The sequence below is a fragment of the Vombatus ursinus genome, unplaced genomic scaffold (genome assembly GCF_900497805.2).
Source record: "Vombatus ursinus unplaced genomic scaffold, bare-nosed wombat genome assembly UNPS02009205.1, whole genome shotgun sequence".
Classification (NCBI taxonomy): Eukaryota; Metazoa; Chordata; class Mammalia; order Diprotodontia; family Vombatidae; genus Vombatus; species Vombatus ursinus.
Window position 1 is genome coordinate 58,161,647 of NW_020948983.1, and position 22,129 is coordinate 58,183,775.

Here is a 22,129-nt window from a genome sequence, read left to right on the forward strand (position 1 = left end):
TGAATTGAATTGCAAATTCAATACACACAGCTGAAGTATGGGCATTCCTATGTCAGCTAATTATTAAATCATTCTAACCTTCTTAAGAGTAAAAATGATAATGTTATTATTTTAGCATCCTCCAATGAAAGTAAACAAGGGTATTTGTACCAGAACAAATTAAATATCCTTCCTTAGCTAGTTTTCATGAGCGTGACCAGCAACCCTACCTCAGTTCACGCAGGTCACACACATTCACTGCCACAGAAAACACATTTCAAGCTTCCATACATTTAATTTTCTTCAACATTACCTTGCAAACTACAGTGAATCAATAACAGAATACTTAAGTCCTGCAGGTTGTTTGTGTTTTGTTTTAGAAAATATTGCTCAAGGCTAAAAGGAGGTTCTGTGGTTGATGATTTTTATTGTTGCCAGAATGCAAAATGACCTAAGTCCTTGTGTGTGTGTGTGTGTGTGTGTAAGAGAGAGAGAGTGTGTTTTAAAACAGGTGTAAATGGAAAACAGGGCTCAGTAATAGTAGAGAACCTCTGGAATCACCAGTGACTTTCTATGAGCAACTTACATTTCAGGTTGAGTGACTTTGACTTTTCTGCTCCTAGCCCACACTCCTTTTCCTGCTCTTTCTCCCCACCCCCTAAACAAAAACAAAAAACAAAAAACAAAAAAAAAAAACAACTTTCATTTACATTATTTAAACTTGAATCACCTCTAGGATATCTTTCAGTTTTACTTTGGGCCAAACAGGTAATAGTTAAAAACAGATCAGAAAGAAAAGCATTCACCCAAAACTGTGTGCACGTGATATTGTCATTCTTTTCTCATTGCTCTGCTACCTGGTCTTCTACCTGGATTGAAAGTCTTCAAATGTTCCCATTTTAAAAGATCCTCAGACTTGGACAGAGTCTTATTTTTAGGTTCTGTCTGTTCTGTCAGTCTTCTAAGAATTTCTCCTTGTTAAGGTTACCGGTGGGAGGAAAATAGGGGGGATTGTTTTTCTTGGATCTTGAAAAACATTGTGACTCTTTTACTGCCTGCTGCAACTTTTGCTTACTGGGTTAATTTCTTTGGTTACATAATTCAGTGTATAGAAAGCACTTACTTTGGGAAGTTTAAGGTGCTAGAAACTATGGCCCACAATCTGTAGAATGCTTGACAAAGATGAGAGGCTGGCTGATTTTCAGTGTCCATGGGCTGTTGGTCGCCAACTCCTCTCTGCCTCTTTCCTTGCTATTCTCTTGTGTTGCCAGTTTCTTCCAAGAGTCAGGGCATTCACAGTTGGGTTCTATGGAAAAAATAAATAAGTGAGAGACAGTGGCTTAAAATATACTGACAAAATCTCTAAGAGACAATATATCAGAATTCTAGGGTTTTTTATCTTTTGAGAAAGGGAGGGAGAAAAAGGGTGGGAGAGGGAGAGGAAGAGAGAAAAGGAGGGAGAGGGGAGGGGGGAGAGAGAGAGAGAATTAGTTAAATTTGAAGGCATCAGTGTAGAGAGGTTGGAGACGTGGATCCTTCTGCAAACTGTGGACCCACAGATAGTCCAGAAATGAGTTTCTGCCATCCGGATAAGCTTAACTTCCAAATGCACAAACCTCCCGCACTGTCAGCCACTTGTGTGTTTATCCACCTGAATGTGGCCTTTGTAGTTATCCCATTTCTCCCTCCCAGCACTGGGTAACGCTGATCCTGTGGCCACACGTTGTAATCGTGAGCTCTAGAATGAATCATGGGGACCTCTGGAAACATTCTCCTCTCTCAATGGGCCATTTTCTGACCAATTATTGTATGTGGAAACACATAGATCTGCTCAGATGAAAGGTTGAGAGCCTCTTGACCTGTTTAGTTTGCTGTGTACAGTCTAGAATGGCTAGAGGTAAGCAATTTACTGCTAATAATTGAATATTTGGGGGGAAACATCTATTTCTGTAGCAATTGTGAAGAGTAAACTCAGGAAGGTTGATTGAAATGGCATGTCACAGCTGCCAACCATTGCTAAGCCCTTAAAATAAAATGAAGGGCTTGAAGGGTGCCATTCTTGGGGGGCGGGGTGAAGCATAGGAAATCTGAGGCCAGGGAAGCAAGTTCTTGTAATAGATAACATTACATTTGAAATCTCTGTGCCCTTGGGAGTAGCCTTGGTGAGTCTGACTGGTTTGAAAGGGCAGTCAACATCAAATTACACCCAATTATAAGGTCTACATAAGAGTTCTTGAGATGGGGCTTATGCTCTCACCTTATTTTAGCAATCAGTGGCTTTTCTTTCTCCCCCAAATGCTTGGCGTTTTACTGCATCTCTTGATTCTGCTGTGGCAGATTTTTAAGAATATTTGTTTCATTTGACTTCTCTAAGAATGGCACGCCACTCTTAGACACCCCCCGACCCCAGCCCTCAGTTCACATCCCTACAAAGTCTACCTCTCCCACGTTAATTTTCAGATCCAGGCACACACTGCCCAGGAGGGGAAACTGGTCCCAGGTATATTTCACAATTTTATTTTCCTGCTTTGTTAGCTTTGCATTCTAAAAGCTAAAGTTGAAACTCTGTGTCCTTAAAGTGATAGTGGTTCACTGACTTTCAGAACATGTGAGTTCTAGTCCCATCTCTACCATTAAGTACACGTATACCTTAGGCAGATCCTGGCACTTCTCTTAGCCTTGTGTACTCATCTGTAAAATGGGATGATTGGACTAGAAAAGAGTTAAGTCTTCTTCCCACTCTACATCACTCTAAGTGATCCCAATCTATATTTACTGAGTTTCCCTTTGGTCTCTATATCCCCAGTGCTTAAAGGCACAATGCCTGACACAGAGTAAATACTTTATACTTGCTTGTTGAAGACTAGTACCCTTTGAACCTGTAGTTAGAGCCTGTTTCTGCCATTCATTCATTAAGTATATATTGAATCAAAGAAGCAAAATTTAGAAAAGGCATGGTTGTTTCCCTCATGGAGCCAGAGGCAGAGTGGATAAGATACAAATAGATAATTGCAATACCTAATATTACATTACAAGCCTATCCATCTCTACATAAAGAAAATCCATTCCTTAAAAAATTCCAAAAAGGTGAAAATTCATATAACAAAATCCTACTTCCATAAATTTTAATGAGTAAAATTGTAGAAAGTTTCTGGACCAAAAGTCTTGCCTGCCCTTTAACCCAAATAGGCTCAAATAACAAAGTCCTAAGTAACTGTTTAATAGCCCTTATCAAAGAAGAAAGATGGTTTGAGGATTTACATGACTAGAGTGAGTCAGTCAGCTATGGAGGGTAAGGGGAAACAAGAAGTAGCTAACCCGAGGACCAGTGGAAACTGGTTGACTTGTGAATGAAACATCCACTAAACTGTAAACTTATTTATCTAATTTTTGAGCAATTTACATGAGTTTTGGAGGATTACCTGTAATTCTTTGAGGGGCCAGTGTCAAGTGAAGCAGCTTCCCCTGTGACCCTCAGGCTAATGAAGCAATGCTATTCTTGAATCTTTCAGACCAGCCATAGCTCTCCTTGAATCCTAATGCCTTAGCAATGTCAGTTCCCCTCCCCTGTTGCCATATGTATTCCTCCAACCAGTTGTATGCCTCCTGCTTCCTAGAAGCAGAATGTGTCTCTCCTGGTAAGAAGTACTCCCAGTAGTGAAAAAGAAGTATAATTTGCAGTTGTCTTTTTTGGTGAAAATCCACAGAGCAAGTATATGTATATCAAGGGGTAGGTAAACAATGGTGCGCTAATTGCTTAGGAAAAGTAATTGTTTTACTATGGTTTCATTTTGTGATAGTAATAGTCATGCACTGTATGTGCTTCTACCCATACTCGATTAACCCAGAACTTCTGACATTTCTGACTTTGGCCAGACAAAACTGGATTGAGCATCAAAATCCTATGAACTTGGTGCCAAAAGGGTATAAAACAAGTGACTGCAACAAAAAGAGGATGTATTACATGTTGAAAGTTCTTTAAAGTCATGATTTATTATGAGTCAGTAAATTTAGTGATTTTACTTTGTTCCATTAATTTGCATACTATCATACATTAAAGACACAGACAAAGTGCTCCCGAAAGCCCCAGGGGAAAGGTCATTGCTTGCAGGGATCCAGACATAACAGAGCCAACATCCAGCCCATCAGGAAAGCACAGCAACTTAAGAGCTGCTCCATCCGAACCAAATGGAGCCAAAATAGTTTCTTGGCTACATATAGCCCAGTCAATGAATAAATATTTATTCAAAGATCTGCTTTATATAAGGCAGAAGGAAGACTAGCATAAGATGGTGACCCTCTCCTCCATGAATTTACAATGTAACCTGGAAGACAAGACATACACAGGAAAAAATAATTATATGAGGCATTGTATGTGTCAAAGGAATGGTAGGGAGCATTCAACGAACATTTATTAAGCTCCTGGTATATGCAATTTATTGTACAACAGCTAATCTCAGAAGGGTTTAGGACAAGGGAGTGTTGGAATGGCCCAAGAAGATGTCATATGGGACCTGAATCGAAGGACAAATAAGAATTAGGCAGAAGAAATGCAAAAGTTTGTTTGGCTTGACTTGACATATTTGTTACAAAGGTTTTTTCTCTCTTTGTTCTCTGAGGGGAGGAGGACATCAGTTTTCATTCTTTAAAAAAATAGAATTTAATTAAAAAAGAATTTGGCAGAGAGGATCAGGCAAAGGTGCAGTAACTTTTGTAGACAAACATGCAGGGACAGTCACCTCTATATGTAGCACACACACATATACAAACCAGGAATCTTAATTTAAGGGTTTTCCCCCAAGGAAAGAAAGGGAAAATAACCAGAGGTCAGCTCTTCTCTGGTGACAGGCATGGACTATAGTGCTCTCCGTTGGACAGCGACACTGTCCCAAAGACACTTGCAGTAACACAAATATTTATTAAACACCTTTTGTAAACAAGGCACTAGACATAGATGGACATAAGGAATAAGAAGGCAAAAACCAAACCTTCCACAGGGGGATACAACATGTAACACCATGACTGACAGTTATATCAAAGTTTGCAAAGTGCTTCACATACATTACGGCTTTTTATCCTAAAACAACCTTGTAGGTAGATAATGCAAATAGTATTGTCCCCCTTTTACAGGTGAAGACACTGAGGCTCAAAGATCTGTACCTTGAAGGAAGCTCGAGATTGTACTCTAGGGAAATGGGGAGGAATGAGTGCATTCTAGGCGTGAGGGACAGCACTGTGCCAGGTCATATAGACGGGCAACAGGTGGCCTGTTGAGTTCAGGAGCAGCTAGGAAGCCATTGTGACTGGGATGCCAAATTCATGAAAAGGTACAATATGAATAAGTCCAGAAAGATCAGTGGGAATCATTGAAGAGGATGTTAGTGTCTGCTAAAGTATTTTTTTGCTTTATTCTCAAGGCACAGGGGCACCACTGAAGCTTTTCAGTAAGCAAGTGACATGATCAGATCTCTGTCTTGGAAATTTAGATTTGGCATCTGTGTGGAGGATGGATTGTCAAGGGAAACAGAGACCAAAAAAGAAGAAAACACTTCGCAGTAGTTTAGGTGGAGAGTGATGAGGGCCTGAATAGGGTAGAAGGGGGTATGTGAGTGAAGAGACAAGAGACAGATGAGAAAGGTATTGTGGTGAGAGAAGTAATAATATTTGACAATTTATTGGATATTGAGAGAGAGGAAGGAGTCAAAGATAACAGCAGCGTCATAAAATTGGATGGTGATGCCTCCAGCAGAACAACGCCTTTTTTCTCAGTTTCTGAATTCAGATTTTCTCTGAGTGTGGAGAGTTCACTGAAAATGGCAACAGAAGATCCAACCTTGAAATGCTTTTTCACAGACATCTTGGGGGACCTGGGAGGCAAGGGGAGAAATGGAGAAAGTGAGTTGACCTCTCAGGCTGACAAGAAAAACATAAGCACCACTGAGGACTTGGTAATAGTACTCTCTATTCAATCCATTGGTAACGGATTTCATCACAGTTAAATGAGTGAGCAAGAATTGGGACATGACTACACAGGTATGTAAAGTAGAAATCAACAGAAAGCACCTGGACACTAAAGCCCAGGTGAAGAAAGGACTGCATTGGCCAAATGATGATTTCCTTTTCACGAGTTATTAAGTTTCCATCAATTTCCTTCATCTCACTCAGGTAATTTATTTATTTCCAAGTCTGGTCCGTGTCAGGCTCCAGGTGACTTTCTTTCTCCCCTCCTCCCCACCGTTGTGTCCCACTTTTGGACCCATCTTACCTTTTGCAGTCATGTCCTTTTCCCTTTATTATGCCTCCATCTTCTGTTGAGAAGTTTGTGGACCATAATACTTCAACCCTCACCGGTTTAATTGTTGGAATTAGCCCTGTGAGAATAAAGGAAATGAGAGTGGGCTCCCACTGCCTGTTGATGAGGTTAGCATGATTATTCAGCAGCTTCATCTTGCCACTTGCTTGGCTGCTCCTTTGCATACATGGCTATTAATGTGCTCTCTGTATGATGAATAAAGGACCTTGGTGTCTGGGCACTCAGACGATGCCTTTCACAAGGGCTAAAAATTGCTTTTTACAAGTGTAATATCAATGTCCCGGCTTCACGGTTAAGAGCAACATTAATGTTTCCATTGTTCCTCTGAGCTCGCTGGGGTTACTTTAGCTCTTACAGACCCTGATTCCTCTGCCAAAGAGATAAAGCGTTCATCCAGGCTCGGAATAGGATCTGAGAACATGGGGAAGTAAGTGCTACCGAGGGGAGCATCTCACCCCGTTTCCCTTTCTGGATAGCTCCAGAAGTGGCCTTGCAGACATCCCTCACAGGTTGAAAATGCAGGTGCTTTGCTTCTCTCCATCTGGTTTCTTGCCATAATAGGACTCTCCTGACTCAGTGTCCTTGAATCCTGGCATCCCTTAGGGTTGATCTGGGGCATCAGGGGATCAGGTACCTGCAGAATGGTCCAAGGTGGTTTAATGACTGTTTTGTGAATTCTCCATTTTTCTGATTTCCCTTAATTGGGTTCCTGTACCTTCCTGACCCATTCATCTACTCAGCAAATATTTATCGAGTGCCAATTTCATGCAGAATACTATGCTAGCCCTCAGAACAGAAATTATACCAACTCTGATTTTTCTCTTGATAGTAGGACCAGGTCCCCAGCACCTTTGTTCAGATCTTTATGGGAACTCAGTTTCTCTATCTAAGCAATTCTGAAAGTAATATCTATTTACCCTCATTCTTTATGTTATAGTGAAGAGAACTGGAAAGAAACAACCACAGTGATTTAAGCTTATAGAAAGAAAGGGGTGTGTGTGTGTGTGTGTGTGTGTGTGTGTGTGTGTGTGTGTGTGTATCCTTAAACAGCACTTCTGTGATGGAGATGAGGATGGTGGTGATAATGAGGTCGTAGATTCATAGGTTTTGGTTTTGGTTTTTCTGTTTGGAAGGGAGCTTATCGATCATCTAGTCTAACATGCTTTATTTTACAGATGAGGAAACTGAGGTACAGAGTGATTAAGTGACTTTCCCAAGGCCACAGGTATAACAGCAGAGCTATAATATGTACTTAAAATCCAGCACTCTTCCTACTGCACTGCACTAGCTAATGTTTGTGAATTCGTGTGTCTCTTTTGGAGAGTTCCCCAAGTCATATAATTCCAATCTCTTCTGTTTTGTTCATTGGGCTCACAACCACAGAAATGGCCCTGTCTTTGGGTGCTGTGACAAAGGTAACCCAAAAAAGCCTTTAAGGGAGAAAAGTTTGAATAAGAAGTTGGTGTACTTCCATTAAACATTCTCAGGGCAATCTCTTTACCTGGCTGTTGATTCACTCTCGGTACAGGCAGGGCTGTTCTCCCGAGCCGATGTCTTCCCTACTACTTTTACTCAGTATACTTAACCCTTTACTTGTATTAAGTTCAACAGACATGGCTGCTTTAGTTGTTCAGTCATTTCAGTCACGTCTGACTCTTCATGACTCCGTTTGGGGTCTTCTTGGCAAAGATACTGGAGTGGTTTGCCGTTTCCTTCTCTGAATCATTTTCCAGATGAGGAAACTGAGGCAAACAGAGTTAAGTGATTGCCTAGGGTCACACAGATGGTAAGTGTCTGAGGCCAGATTTGAACCACATACACACAGATAATAAAATACAAGTTCTAGAAGGGGAAGACAACTGAACTGAGCTTGGAGGTGGGGGTGGTAGGGTGGGGAGGTCAAGATTGGAAAAGGCTAGAGAAAGAGGAAGTCCATGCCAGGCATGGGGAACAGCTTATGGGAACAAGCCGTGGCAAGAGATGGAGTGTCCAGTTCAAGGAACAGCTGGCAGTCCAGCATGAGCGGAATGCGGAATTTGAGAAGGGGAATAATGTGAAATGAAGGAATAAATAAATGGAAAGGGGAGTTTGAGCAGGGGTGGGGAACCTGTGGCCTTGAGGCCACATTTGACCTTCTAGGTACTCAGGTACGGCCTTTTGACTGAGTTCAAGTTTTACAAAACAAATCCTTTTAGTGAGGGGATTTGTTCTGTGAAGTTTGGATTCAGTCAAAGGGCTGCACTTGAGGACATAGAGGACCACGGTGTGGCCTTGAGATCACAAGTTCCCCACCACTGGCTGGGGTTTTAAAAGCCAGATTAAGGAGTTTATGTTTTATCCTAGAGGGCAATTGGGGGCCCCTTAGAGGCTTTGTATTAGCACTAAATCAATACATAACTTAATTCTAATCCAATAAACATTTATTAAGTGCCTACTATGTGCCAGGCACTGTGCTAAGTACCATCAATACAATTAATAAAAAAGAAAAACAATCCCTGACCTCAGGAAGCTTACAGTTTGGTGCGGGGAGACTGCACACAAAAGAAGACCTGAAAGGATGGGGGTCCCCCCACCCCCAGCCCCACACTGATCACTGAAATGACCAGGCATTTCAACAACTATTAATTAGTTCTCTTCGGAGGATTGCTTAGTCCAAATAGATATGGGAAGCTACTTCATTAAGATAATACTTTGAAAACGGGCAACCCCTGAAGGTAATAAATTAATTCAATAGGGGCCTGCTACCCCTATCTTTATTGCTTTCTATCCCTAATTCCCTACCCCCAGTTTGTCTGGGAACGAGTCACTATTTTATTATATGTAGTTAATGAGGATTTCTGTAGCCTTACATCCTGCCTTCTATCTTACGTGCCTGGAATAAGTCAGAAGACCAACCTCAGGATTAAAGATGTAGAGCTGGAAGGAAGCGACCTTGCAGGCCATCAGGGCCCATGCCCTCATTTTTACAGATGGGGAAACTGAGGTTTGGGGAAGTTGTGACTTGACCAGGGTCACATGGCTGAGTAAATGGCTGAAGAATGGACTCATCCTGAGTCCAAGTCCACTGTGCCCCTCAGCTGTAATGGAAGGGAGACTAGAGAATGAACCTTGGGCAGCATCTAACAAACACAGAGGTAAAACACTTGAGACTTTGTGACGAACACGAATCACACAGTCAGCGGCTGCATACAGAGCCTGCCACTCTCAGCACACACAGAGACAGATCACCCCGTTCTTGTCCTCTAGCTCTTCCTCAGTCTAGCCGCAGAAACGATGCTGACTACCTACAATGTAGCAATGGTAGCAGGGAGAAATGACTTGCCCATAAACAGGAATTTGAGACCAGGTCTGGTGACTGAAAGTCTGACGCTCTTTCCATCAACTCCCAAGGACAAAGAGTTGGATTTGGAGTTGGGGGACCTCAGTTCAAATCCCATCCCTGACACCACCTGTGTGACCTTGGGGAAGTCATTTAACCTGAGGTAGCTATAGTGCACAGAAGGTTGGGCCTGGAGGTAGGAAGACCTGAGTTCAAATCCGGCCTCAGCCACTTACTTAGTTGTGTGATCCTGGGCAAGATACTTAACTTTTATTTGGCTCAGTTTCCTCATCTGTAAAATGTGTTTGGTAACAGCACCTACTTCAAAGGGTTATGAGGATCAAATGAGATAATATGTTCATAAAGCACTTAACTTAATGGCACAGTGCCTGGCCCACAGTAAGTGCTTTATAAATGCTCATTCCCTTTCCTTCCCCCCACTTAATCTCTCTGGGCCTCTGTTTCCTCATCTGTCAAATGAGGGGGCTGGAGTAGATGACCTCTAAGGGCCTTTGGGGCTCTAGATCTAATCCGATGATGCTGGACCCCACCTTCCTAATTATTATACTTGGTATTTTCCTTGCTGACTAGCACAGGGTAGGTACCTAATGAACACTCAAGAAATACTTGTTAGCTGCCCAGTTAAGGGATGATGATTTGCATTCTAAAGGGATTCTTCACTTTATCTAAGGATTTACTACAGTTTCTTTCATTAACTCTTTCTAAGTTCATTTAAAAAGTGACCCAGTTTGTATAAGCACAGTTAAGTAGTGTCTTGGATAGAGACAATCTTGGAGTCAGAAAGAACTAAATCAAACCCAGCTGTGCTACCCCAGGCAAGTCATTTAACTGCTACCTGTCTCAGTTTCCTCAGCTGTAAAATGGAGATCAGAACAGCCCCTACCTCCTAAGGTTGTTGTGAGGACCAACTGAGATATTTATAAAACATTTAGCACAGTGCCTGGCACATAGTAGGCACTTAATAAATGCTAATTTTCTCCTTTCCTTCCTACCTATCATTCTTTAGACACAGATTGATTGGGTAAGATGAGGCCTACTGGCATTTTTAATTCTGCATTTGCCCTACCCAACCTGAGACCCACAATTTTGACATTGTTGGCTTAAGAGGAGCCCAGAGCTGAAATACTTAAAGCAACAACAAAGAGGTGCCCAGGCAGAGCTGGGGAAGGAAGGGGATAGAGGTACAATGTGAAGCAGAGCAGGCATGCCTTTCCTCCTTACCTCCTAGTACCTGGACTCAGGTGGCAAAGAGGGCCCCTGCTGTTCCTTCTCAGCAAAGTAAAGGGTCGTCTCAGCCCTCCCTCTCCTGCAGTTCTGGTCCAATTGTTCCTGAACAGATGATTACAGAGATGGAGCATATGGAAACCAAAGTCATCTAGTATTTTTGGATAGTACTATTACCCCAGGCTTTCCATGGGGGAGGAGAAAGCGAAGACTTGACATACTGGCTCAGGCAAGCAGCTTCCCACTGTTCACTTCAAAAGGCAAGAGGTCACTCCTTTCCTAGCAACTTGAAAAAGAAACTTACCTTCACATGTCTCTGGAAGAATTTTCTTGCTCCCAGTAGGAGATTTCAGAAAGTAGAAAGAGGGTGGTCAAAATAAGTAAAAGGAGAAAATATCCAGAAGACTGGATAAAACTCATTGAAATTTCACAAACCTTTAGTACTTGACCCATACAGCTAGAAAGGACCTGAGAGGTTATTTAGGCCAACCCCCTTGTTTTACATATGAAAGAACTAAGGCCCTTGGCCAAGGTCACACAGCTGGTAGGTAGTGGATCCTGGATTTAAGCCCAGGTTTCTTTCTGACTCTAAGTCTGCTCTTTCTGCTCTACCATGTTGTATTTATGAAGCTCAGGTCATATAGGGAAGAGTCAAAGATAGATAGAATCAAACACAATGCTTACAGTCTAGTAAGGCTAATGAGACTATACAAATACCACAACACAAGTTATATAAGGGTGAAGGACAGGTCCATACCAAGTGCTATGAGTGATAACTTCTGATTGAGATCAGAGAAGACTTCATAGAGGAGGTGGCATTGGAACTGAACCTTCAGAGATGATAGGATTTCAGCAAGCAGAGACTAGGATGGGAGGGATTTGGAAGGAAATTGAGGGAAAGTGCATTCTACTCATAGGGAGCAGCAGAACTAATTCACTGCCTTGGAAAGCAGGTAGGTGTGGGGGAGTTCAGGAACAGTGTATACTTCTGTGTGGTGAGATCACAGAGTATGTGAATATAACTGGTGCCTTGATTTTGATCCTCCAGTTTTGCGACCACATATTCTAGACCCTCCTGTACATTAGAAAGTGTGCCCTTTTAGTCTGTCCTTAGAAGCAGGATTGTTGAGCTAAATATGCCCCAAGTATTACTATAATTCTTCCTTTTCTTAAGATTCATGAAGAATCTCAGCCATACTAAAACCCTTGATAGATACTTTTTACATGAGTAAATGGCACCTACCTCCCTACATGGCACTTTGGCAGCAGCAGAGAATTGGAAACATTCTCAATTCTGAGAAAGGCTAGACAAATTGTGGTATGTAGACATAATGGAATATTACTATGTCATAACAAAAAAGAAAGTGAAGAATTCAGAGGAGCATGGGAAGACTTATGTGAACTGATGCAGAGTAAAGTAAGCAGGACCAGGAAAACAGTATAAATGAGAATGAATAAAAAAACAACAGCAGCAAAACTGAGTGAACACCACTTAAAAAGAATGACCCAGTGTTTAACTGAAAAAGAAATTAGGAAATGCAGAGGCCAGGCTACTATCACTTTCATTTGAGATGCTGGCTAGTTTTGCTGAAGTTTCACCCCCACCCCACCAGATTACATGTTACAAGGAATGGCTCTCTAGATAGGGAGATAATTTGGAAATGAAAGTGATGTGAAAGCAAAAGATGTCAATTATAATTAGGCTAGAAAGGTAAGGTAGGTTGGGGCAGGCTGTGAATGACCTAAAATGCCAATATGTCTACACACACACACACACACACACACACAAGTGTATATATATACAGCAGCAGGTCCAGCTAAACATGAATGAATGAAAACTGTAATCAGAACCCTAGGACTATCACGTGACTGTGACCTTGAGTAAGTCATTTAAACTCTCTCATTAATTCCATTAACATTTATTAAATAATTGCTGTCTGCAGCAAATTGTGCTTAGCGCTGAGTGAGATACAAAGTTTAGATAAGCTAGTCCTTGCCTTCATGAAGTTCGCCATCTTAGTAAGTGAGGTAGAACATAAAGTTAACCATACTATATAACATTACACAATAAGCATATTAGTTGCAGATCAAAGGGCTCTATATTGATCAGGATTGGAATTCATCACTACCAAGGGGATTAGTGAAGGACTGATGAAATGTTTTTTTGAGTTCAGAATTAAAGGATTTCAACAGATGAAGAGGAGGAGGAAGGGCATTCCAGCCATAGGAACCAACATGGTGGCATGAGCCACCTCAGAGTAAAACTGAGGTAAAACTGGAAAAGGGGGAGGTGGTAACAGATTATGAAGAGTTTTGAACTCTGGGCACAAAACTTCAAGGCACAAGCCTTGAATTTGCCGGGCAATAGGAAGTACGTAGTAAGTACTTAATAAATGCTTATCCACTAACTGACAAGTGACGGGTTAGGAGTAAAGAGTGATATGCTCAGATCTATGTATGAAAAAATTATCTGGTAGCAGTAATGAAAGAGGATAGAGGAGATGGGAAGATCTGTTAGCAGGGGAAGATCTGTTAGCAGGGTCCTCCAGTTGTCCAGGCTAATGATAATGAGGTCTGTTGTCAATGGAAATACAGAGGAGTGGACATGTGCTGTGCCTTTATAAAAATGCAAGGCATTGTTAATAGGGAATTACTTCCATTTAACACTTATTTTCTTTGAATGAATGAATTTAGACAAGTATAATTCTACTTGAATCTCCACCTAGGGGGCCAAACCTTAGTTCATGGCAAACACCCAGAAATTCACACCTTCTTCCAGCCTCATAGTTAGCGCCAACACCCATCTCCCTTGCCTTAGGCAGGATTTGACCTTGAAGTCATTGGTAGGATTCCCAGATTGTTATTTTAAATCTCTGTTCACCTGTGTGTCTGCAAGTTGTCTGTAGCCTGTGTCTCCTGTGATTCATTCTTGTCCATTCACTAATCACTATCCAGACTACTCCTTATACCTTGCTTTCCCCCAAGCCTGGAGCTCTGTTCTCATTTATCAGGCAAATCCCTTGCCTCCCTCTCTCTGCTTCCTCCCTCCCACCCATCCCCCATTCTCAGTCATTACGGTTTTGGATGGCTGGGTGACATGCTGGAAAGATGCCATAGCCTTTCACCTTTGGAACCCTGGGTTCAGATCCATTTTAGGCACAATTGAAAATGGGTGTGATGATCTCATCTCACTGAAGCTCCTTGCAATCTGCTGTAATTGGTCTGACTGTCCCCTGGGGGCCTGCAGGTCAAGGCTGAGGTGTACTGAAAGAGCAGTTTGGGACACTGGCAAGGCTGACACCTGGTTCAGGCCGGCGTAAACAGACCTATAAGGCTCCCTCATTTCATCCTTCTGCCAGAAAGGGAGGGGGTGCTTGTGGGAGGGGGTGGAAATGGGGGAGGAGGCCAAAAAACAGGGGCAGGAAAGAAGTAGAGGGTACAGGGAAGAGGCTAAGGAAAAGGGGATCAGGGGAGAAGAGAAAGGAGAGCAGGAGGGAGAGCTGGAGCAGGGGTGGAAGAAGGTTGGAAAGGGTAGGGACTGGGAGTGGAGACTGAGGAGGAAGGAGGGAGGGTTGGAAAGGGAGCAGAGGGATAGTTGGTAGTGGAGAGAGGGAGAAAGGAAATTGAAAAACTAACCAGTCATGTCTGCCCTCTGCCAGTCTTCTTGGTTGGCCCGAGGAACACCGTCCATTCTCCCCTCCCTTGAGTTAGACATTCTCTGCCTGTCCTCGCCAGTTGACTCTTACCTCACACAACTCTAGGATCTTTGGTGGAGAAAAATGCCACATATCCTAAGCCCAATTAACAATGACAGTAGTCATCCTTAAAGAGATGCTAGGCTTAGGGTTGAAGGGAGTGGGGCAGGAAAACCTTTTTCTGCTTTCTCCTTCACTTGATTTTTAAATGAGGCTCTGTTGACAGCTCTCCCTGGTTTCCATAAGACTCCTTAGGAAATCCTGAGGGGCTTGGAGATTGAGAGTGTACATCTTGCGTATGGGTGGGAAGGGGAGATAGCTAAAGATAGCAGAGCCTGTGTGTCTATTTTATGTGCATGTATAAATAGGTTATACACGGAGAGAGACAGAGGATAAAAACAGATGGAAGACTAAGCCTGGAAATGTGCCCATCGCTCTTAAATCAGACTGTACAGCTTGAGAGTGAGCTGTACAGTAGCAGGAGGAAGCAGCAGAAATTTTCATTCACAAGCTCTAGTAACTACTCTATGGAAATGGAAACAAACACATCAATATGGTCTTTCCCATAATGTGTTTGCATTTGTTCCAGAAACACTTCCAAAGAAAGTGAGCTAACCAGATTCTGATTTATTTTTAGGAAGGTTTTAGTGGAAGAGGGGAGGGCTGAAGGAACTGACATGAAGTGTGTGACCAGATGACATTTGGGTCTCTTGGCAGGGCATTGGACTAGAATTCAGGAGACATGGGTTCTAGTCATTAAATATGCATTGAGTCACCTTGGCCTTGGAGAAGAAACAACCTCTCTCTTTCCTTTGTAGAAGTGGGTGACTGTGGTTATGATTTTGAATATACTGACCAATTCATTTGATGTCTTGGTTAGTTTTGCTGAACTGCATTTTTTCTTTCTATTTTTATTCTAAGAGATGACTCATTGAGGCAGAGGGAGTATACTAGAAAATAAAGGTGATATAAAAACAGGATCTCAATAAAAACGTTTTTATGTATTTATTGGATCCTGCTATACGCCTTTCACTGGGCATAGGAATCACTGTGGAGGTTAAAGAAGTATTAGACACAATGCGGGCCCTCAGGTAGCTTACAGTCTGCTAGGGGAAACAGGATAGATATACATATCTAAAAATAACTAACAGGACAGGACAAGACAGTATTTACCAAGGACCAAATGAAGATGGTTCCCAAGAGGCAGTAGACTTGGAATCAGGAGATCTGGGCTCAAATCCCACCTTAGATTTTTGTTAGCTGACTTCATGGCTCCTTTCACCCATGTATTTGTAACTCAGTTGACTGATTATTAGCAGGACCGTTTCATGGATTCATATAGCTATAGAACCCCTCACCAGGCAGCCAGCTCCCTGAAGATGAGCCTCTCTGAAAACTAGTCTTATTTTCAGACAACAAAAAACTCAGTTTCTTTGACTATAAAACCAGTTTTTCCCTGTGTTTAAGGTTTGTAAAGCACTTTCTTTATAATGGCGGTTGTAAGGTCATCCATCACAGGACATGCTAGACATCACAGGACATTTCCACCTTGTATGGACTGGGCCAGAGCTTGGGCTCCCACCTACATAGTGTTAAAATGGAACTTTTGTGGGATTTTTTGTTAGGATGAATATTATTGCTAATAAATCTGTTTCTGTTCCTACCTTTAGGGCCACCCATTTATCATGCAGTACAACGATGGGAATGCTGAAGTGGTCTCCATGTGGGTGTGCAGGATGCTGGAGGAGAGACGGACCCAGCAGGGGCCTCAGTGAGCAGGGATATCCTAGAAAGCAGCCACAGAGAGGAAATCCTGCCACTGGTTTTAAAAAAAGAAACCTGCAGTCTATTGTATCGCATTATGTTCACTACATAGCATAGTTTCCAAGCACCAGAAGAGCCTTGGTGAGCGTGCACACCTTCCAAGTCAGAGGGAATTCATCAGAATTCCCTGTTGCCTTCTCTGCTGTCTCACTGACTAACCTTCAGGGGCCTGGGTCCCCAGGACACAGCCTACAGCCAGAAGTCAGCCATTTGGACTGCTGAATGCGTCTGTTTCAGCCCTATGAAATTACTGAACCTGAATCTTTTGCTATCAGAATGACGAAGTGATGGGCCCAGGGAGCCTGGATACTCCCATTTCCTTTATGGCCTTTTCTGATATTTCTTGGCTTTATTGTGTTTTTTTAAATGGGAAAGGAGTGGGGGGAGGGGAAGGGATGGGAACTTCCAGAGGGAAGAAAGCTTCAGTGTGTCATACACCAACGATAAAAGCATTACAACTGCATAACCACCTCATTTAAGTTTTGTTTTGTGTCATCTGTCCCAAGCATGGATGAGTCTGGGCATATGAAAAGAGCTTAGAACAGGACAGGGCTAAAAAGAACTATAGGTCAATCAATCGAGTCCACAATAGGTGCCAAGCATAATAGGTGCTTTGTATATTCACACAAAAGTGAGACCATTCCTGCCGTCATAAAGGTTGCATTCTACTTGGGATACAACACACCTAGGGATATGGTGGACACAGAAGGGAGCTTTAATCTAAGCATCCAGAGGGACTATGGGTGGAGCCATAGGGCAATAGATTGCCATTTCCAGTTGCCATTTTTCCATTTGCATTGGTGGTATTGATTTGATGATTCAGAGCATTCAGAAGAGTAAATTCAACTGCCTAAGGTGAAATGGGGGAGGGGGGAAGAGGAGGGAGAGAAGAGGGAGAGGGGGAGAGGGAGGGGTAGTGTCCTGGTGGATGACCAGATGGGATGCAAAGCATGGTCTGGGTGCAGTTGTCTAGATTGGTTGAGGTATAGATACTACCCAGTTCTACCCCAGCATTTGGCAGATGAGGAAAGAGAGCCTGAGAGAAGTTAAGTGATTTGCTCAAAGTCACAAGAGTTAGTTTGCAAAGGTACTTACCAAAGCCCAGCCTAGAACCCAAGCCTTTTGATTTTTATCTATTGTTCTTCCTACTAAACCATACAGCTGTATTCAGTACACACCCACACACACACACACACACACAGATATACAATATAAACTGGAGAAGAAAACCGCAAACCACCCCATTATCTTTGCCAAGTATTGGCAAAATACTTGGTCAGTATTGGCAGGCTATGATACATAGGGTCATAAAGACTCTGACAGGACTGAACAACTGAACAACATACAACATAAAGACATACACACACAAATATTTAAGAACATTCTGAGAAGGGATCCATAGGCTTCACCAGATCGCCAAAGGAGTCCATGACCCAAGGAAGCTTAAGAATCCCTGATCTAAAGGATAGCCGCAAAGAAGGAAGAATAGTAACTAAGACACCCAAAAATTTGTATGAGATAAGATCCTAGAAAGAAGCCAGGAGGAAAAAAAAAAGTCAATGGTCTGAAATATTGTATATACAGATGCCCCAAAGAAAGATTTGAGTTCCTAATGCAAGGAGGCAAATTCAATCTCTAGAATACAGAGATTTGATGGGATTTCATAAGGTTAAGAAGAAACAGGTTTAGTTTCATGCTTCAGGAAAGACAGTCCGGGAAGGATGGGAAATGTTCAAGAATGAAACTCTGAAGACACAAAATGAAAATAATTATAATGGAGAAGGGGGAAAATTAGGATTTGTTTGAAGAGACAGGTGTAGATGCACAAGAAATTCACCAATCAACTAGGAGCTTAAAAAAAAATGTAGTAAAGATGGAAGAAAGACCAGGTTACAGAGGAAGACTATAAGAGCATAGCACAGCCCTAGTAAAATAGTGTTAGGAGTGGGGAAACTGACTAAGCCAAGGCAGTGAAAGAAACTAAAGACAACAAAAAGATTGGCTTTGTTTGTTTAGTTATATTGGGAGAAAAAGGAGGAAGCAAAGAAAAAAGCCTAGGACTTTTATTTGGGGTGGGTGAGACAATAATAGATGACAAAGCAGAAGGCAAAACTGGTTCCGTTCTTACTTTATTTCTGTTTTCTCTTTATATTAGAAATGAGGGGGGGAGGGAATAACTGGAAGTTGATGCCCAAGATAAGTAAAGAGATAGTAAGGGAGCCCTGACTGCTCTTGATAAAATCAAATCAATTGGGCCAGGTGAACTATATCCTCGGGTCCTAAAAAAGCTGACAGATGTGATTGCTGAAAACTAGCAGTGATATCTGGAACATCATGGAAACTAGGAGAGAGACACCATGAGATCAGAGAATGACAAATGTCTCCGTTTTCAAAACTGGAAAGAAAATAGTCTACAAACTATTGACGTGTGAGCTTAACTTAAATTCCTAGGAATATCCTGGAATAAATAAAGAGATGATTAGCCAACATCTAGAAAATTATTGCAAAGAGCTAGCTAGCATGATTTCATTTAGAACAAGTCCTGCCACCAATGATGAAGCATGTTACCCCATCAGCTAACAGAGAGGGCAGGGACTCAAGGGACAGACTGGGATATACATTTTCAGACCTTGCCAATATGTGGATTTGTTGTTTTGCTTGATGATGCTTGTTTGATATCAAAAAGGGTTGGTTTTTTTTTTTAATTTGGGTCAAGGATCTTGGAGGGAGCAGAAGTTGTAGGGATGTGTGTCCTCCCTAAAAAATAGAAAAAAGAGGGTCATTATAGTATTTTTTTAAGCACCAAAGAAAACAAAGGAAGTTCAGAAAGAAACAGACAAATAGGACAGCTTTGAAACTAACATGTTAGAGTCTTTCTAAAAATATAAGCTGTGTATAATAGAGAATCATGGTTACGTGCACAATCCTCATTTTCTTTTCAGCGTCTATGGAAATGCTGTATTTGATTACATCTGTGAAATACAGAATAACAGAAAATGAAATTTTTTTAAAAGAGCAAGTCGTGACAGACTAACCTCATTTCCTGTTTTGATAGGATTACTAAATTAGTAGCTAAGGGGAATGCTGTGGATATAGTTTACCTAGATTTTAGCAGAACTATTGATAATGTATAGCGATAGAGAGATATGAAATCAATGTATTCAGAACTGGTTGGATGGCTGGACTCAAGTAGTTGTTAATGATTCAATGTCAGTGTGACAGGAGGTGTCCAGCGGAGTACCCTAGGGATCTGTATTGAGCCCTGTGCTATTTAACGTTTTTATCAATGACAAATGAAGATATAGATAGCATGTTTATCACAGTTGCAGATGACCCAAAGCTGAGAGGGACAGTTAACACAGTAGATGAGAGATTTAGGATCCGAAAGCATCTTGATAGGCTGAGCATTGGGCTGAATCTAATGAGATGACATTCATTAGGGGAAAATGAAAAGTCTTGTGCTTGGGTACAAAAAAAAAAGCCTCACAAGTATGAGATGGGGAAGGGATGGACAGGCAACCATTGTTTTGTAAATGATCTAGGGGTCTTAGGAGACTGCAAGCTCAAAGTGAGTCATCACTATGATGTGGCAGCCAGAAAAACTAACGTGATTTTGGGCTGCATTAAGAGGGACATAGCAGCCAAGAATAGGGAAGGGAGAATCCCATTACATTTTGTCCTCCTCAAACCTCCTCAGTCCTGGATGCCACAGTTTAAAGAAGACAGTGCCCCCACACAGCTCCCTAAGAGTAGAAATTGCTGAGCAAGTATCCACCTACCTTGGCACAAGTTTTCTTCTACCAATGAAAGCATAGTTCTAGCCCCAGTTCCAAATTTGACATTTACTTTTTCTCAGGTTCTCCCATCAAAGCAGAATTAAGCAATTAAGGAATAACTAAACATTATAGCGGCTTTCTGTGTGTGTGCATGTGCGTGTATGTGTGTGTGTGTGTATGTGTGTGTGTGTTTTGTTGGAGGGGAGGGGTTGACTGGTTCTACGCATCCTTGTGGATGCCTTTCCCTAATATTTCATCCTTGTAGTCACTTCTGCTAAGGTCTCTTTTCGATTTAGAAGATGGTCTACATGAGTAACTGTCATTGGAAAAAAATTAGTCACTACCCCCCTCCACACACACACACACACTTCTGGTGAGGAAGTCTCTCCCAACTTAACAAGGTAGATTGTTGGATGGCAGAAATACGGTCTATTGCCAAGCCCATCCTTTAAAAGGTCAATAAATAATGAAGGTTGTTACTCAAGAATATTTTCTTTCACCTGGTTGCCTTCCTCTGTTCTATGCAACCTCTAAACACCTGTTGGGCCCTCAGTGATAGTTCAGAGATTCAAATAGGCCCTGCCTCAATAGGCTGGACAAGCTACTCCTTAAGCAAGGGGCCGTCCCCTGTCATCCTGATCTGCTTCTGGCCACTGGACCCAGATGGCTCCCGAGGAGAAAATGAGGCTGGTGACTTTGCACAGGCCTGCCTCACTTAAATCCAATCCACTTGCAAGTCATGGCATCACCTCCCTGATCTCAAGGTCCTCTTTGGGAACAAAGGACAAATAACAATGACAAGCAAACAGTGACAGAAAGGAGAGGACTCAAGCATAGTCAAACCCTAGAGTGGCCTGATGCTGCCCATCAGGATGGCATCAACCATTGCCTTTGGCTACAAAAAAAACCAACCTCACAAGTATGAGATGGGGAAGGGATGGACAGACAACCATTGTTTTGTAAATGATCTAGAGGTCTTAGGAGACTGCAAACTCAAAGCAAGTTATCAGTGTGATGGGGCGGCTAGAAAAACTAACATGATCTCGGGGAAACAGCCTTAGAAGCGCCTACTACAGTAACCAGGCAGGACTAATTGAAAGCAGTACCTGAAACAACTAAAACTCTGAGGGCCTCAACGAAAACAAGGCTGATATTTTTGTCGTCAAACCATGTGAAGCTGGATCCCTGGGCTTCTCCAAGTGTTTCCTGATCTGGCCTGACCTGACTTGACCTTCTGTGAGTGTCTGAACAGATTTCAGCATCCACCTTCCCTCCCTCCCTTTCCACTCTTGGGCCTCAGTTTCCCTTCCCTCCTTTTAAGGTTGCCACTTGCACTTCATTGTTCAATCCCACAGTGTCTCTATCAGTTAAATGGAGGTTATCACATACAGAAGTGCTTGGTGATCATTGAAAAAGAATATCGCTCAAAGGGCAAATATCAGCCTTTCCTTCTTGTCTTTAAATACCGCGACTTGTCAAAAGGAGAGGTGATTAACAAATCTCTACTTGACTCCCTAAGGACTACACACTGGCCCATAGATTCTTTTCCTTTTGTGGTTTTTTGGGAGGCAATCGGGGTTAAGTGACTTGCCCAGGGTCACACAGCTAGTAAGTGTTTGAGGCTAGATTTGAACTTAGGTCCTCTGACTCCACAGCACTGCCTAGCTGCCCCTTGGCCCATAGGTTCTTAACATGGGTTCCATAAACTTTTTTTAAAATTTTGATAACTGTTTCAACATAATTGTTTTGTGTTGTAATTCTATGTCTTTTAAAAAATTAAATTCATTTAAAAACATTATTGTGAGAAAGATCTGTAGGCTTCACCGGACTGCCAAAGATGTCCATGATAGAAAAAAAAAATATTAAGAACTGCCCTATATCCTTGTCATTTATCTGAGATCTTACCTAATCCATTGTTTTGAAAGGTACCAAAGCTATTGTAAAGTGACTTCCTTCTCCTTCAAGTATTCAACTTCCA

At 42.0% G+C, this 22,129-nt stretch overlaps 1 protein-coding gene across 3 annotated transcripts in view; it reads left to right on the forward strand.

The window, feature by feature from the left end:
• Positions 1–17,153, forward strand: part of MAP2K5 (mitogen-activated protein kinase kinase 5) — a 283,567-nt gene extending 266,414 nt beyond the window's left edge. Inside the window, exon 21 of one of the 3 annotated variants that reach the window (XM_027852077.1) lies at positions 16,222–17,153. In XM_027852077.1, the coding sequence (XP_027707878.1) occupies positions 16,222–16,326 (105 nt within the window). In that variant the 3' untranslated portion in view covers positions 16,327–17,153. The remainder of the gene's footprint in view (positions 1–16,221) is intronic. The other 2 variants (XM_027852078.1, XM_027852076.1) reach the window with 2 other exon arrangements.
• The last annotated feature ends 4,976 nt before the right edge of the window (positions 17,154–22,129 follow it).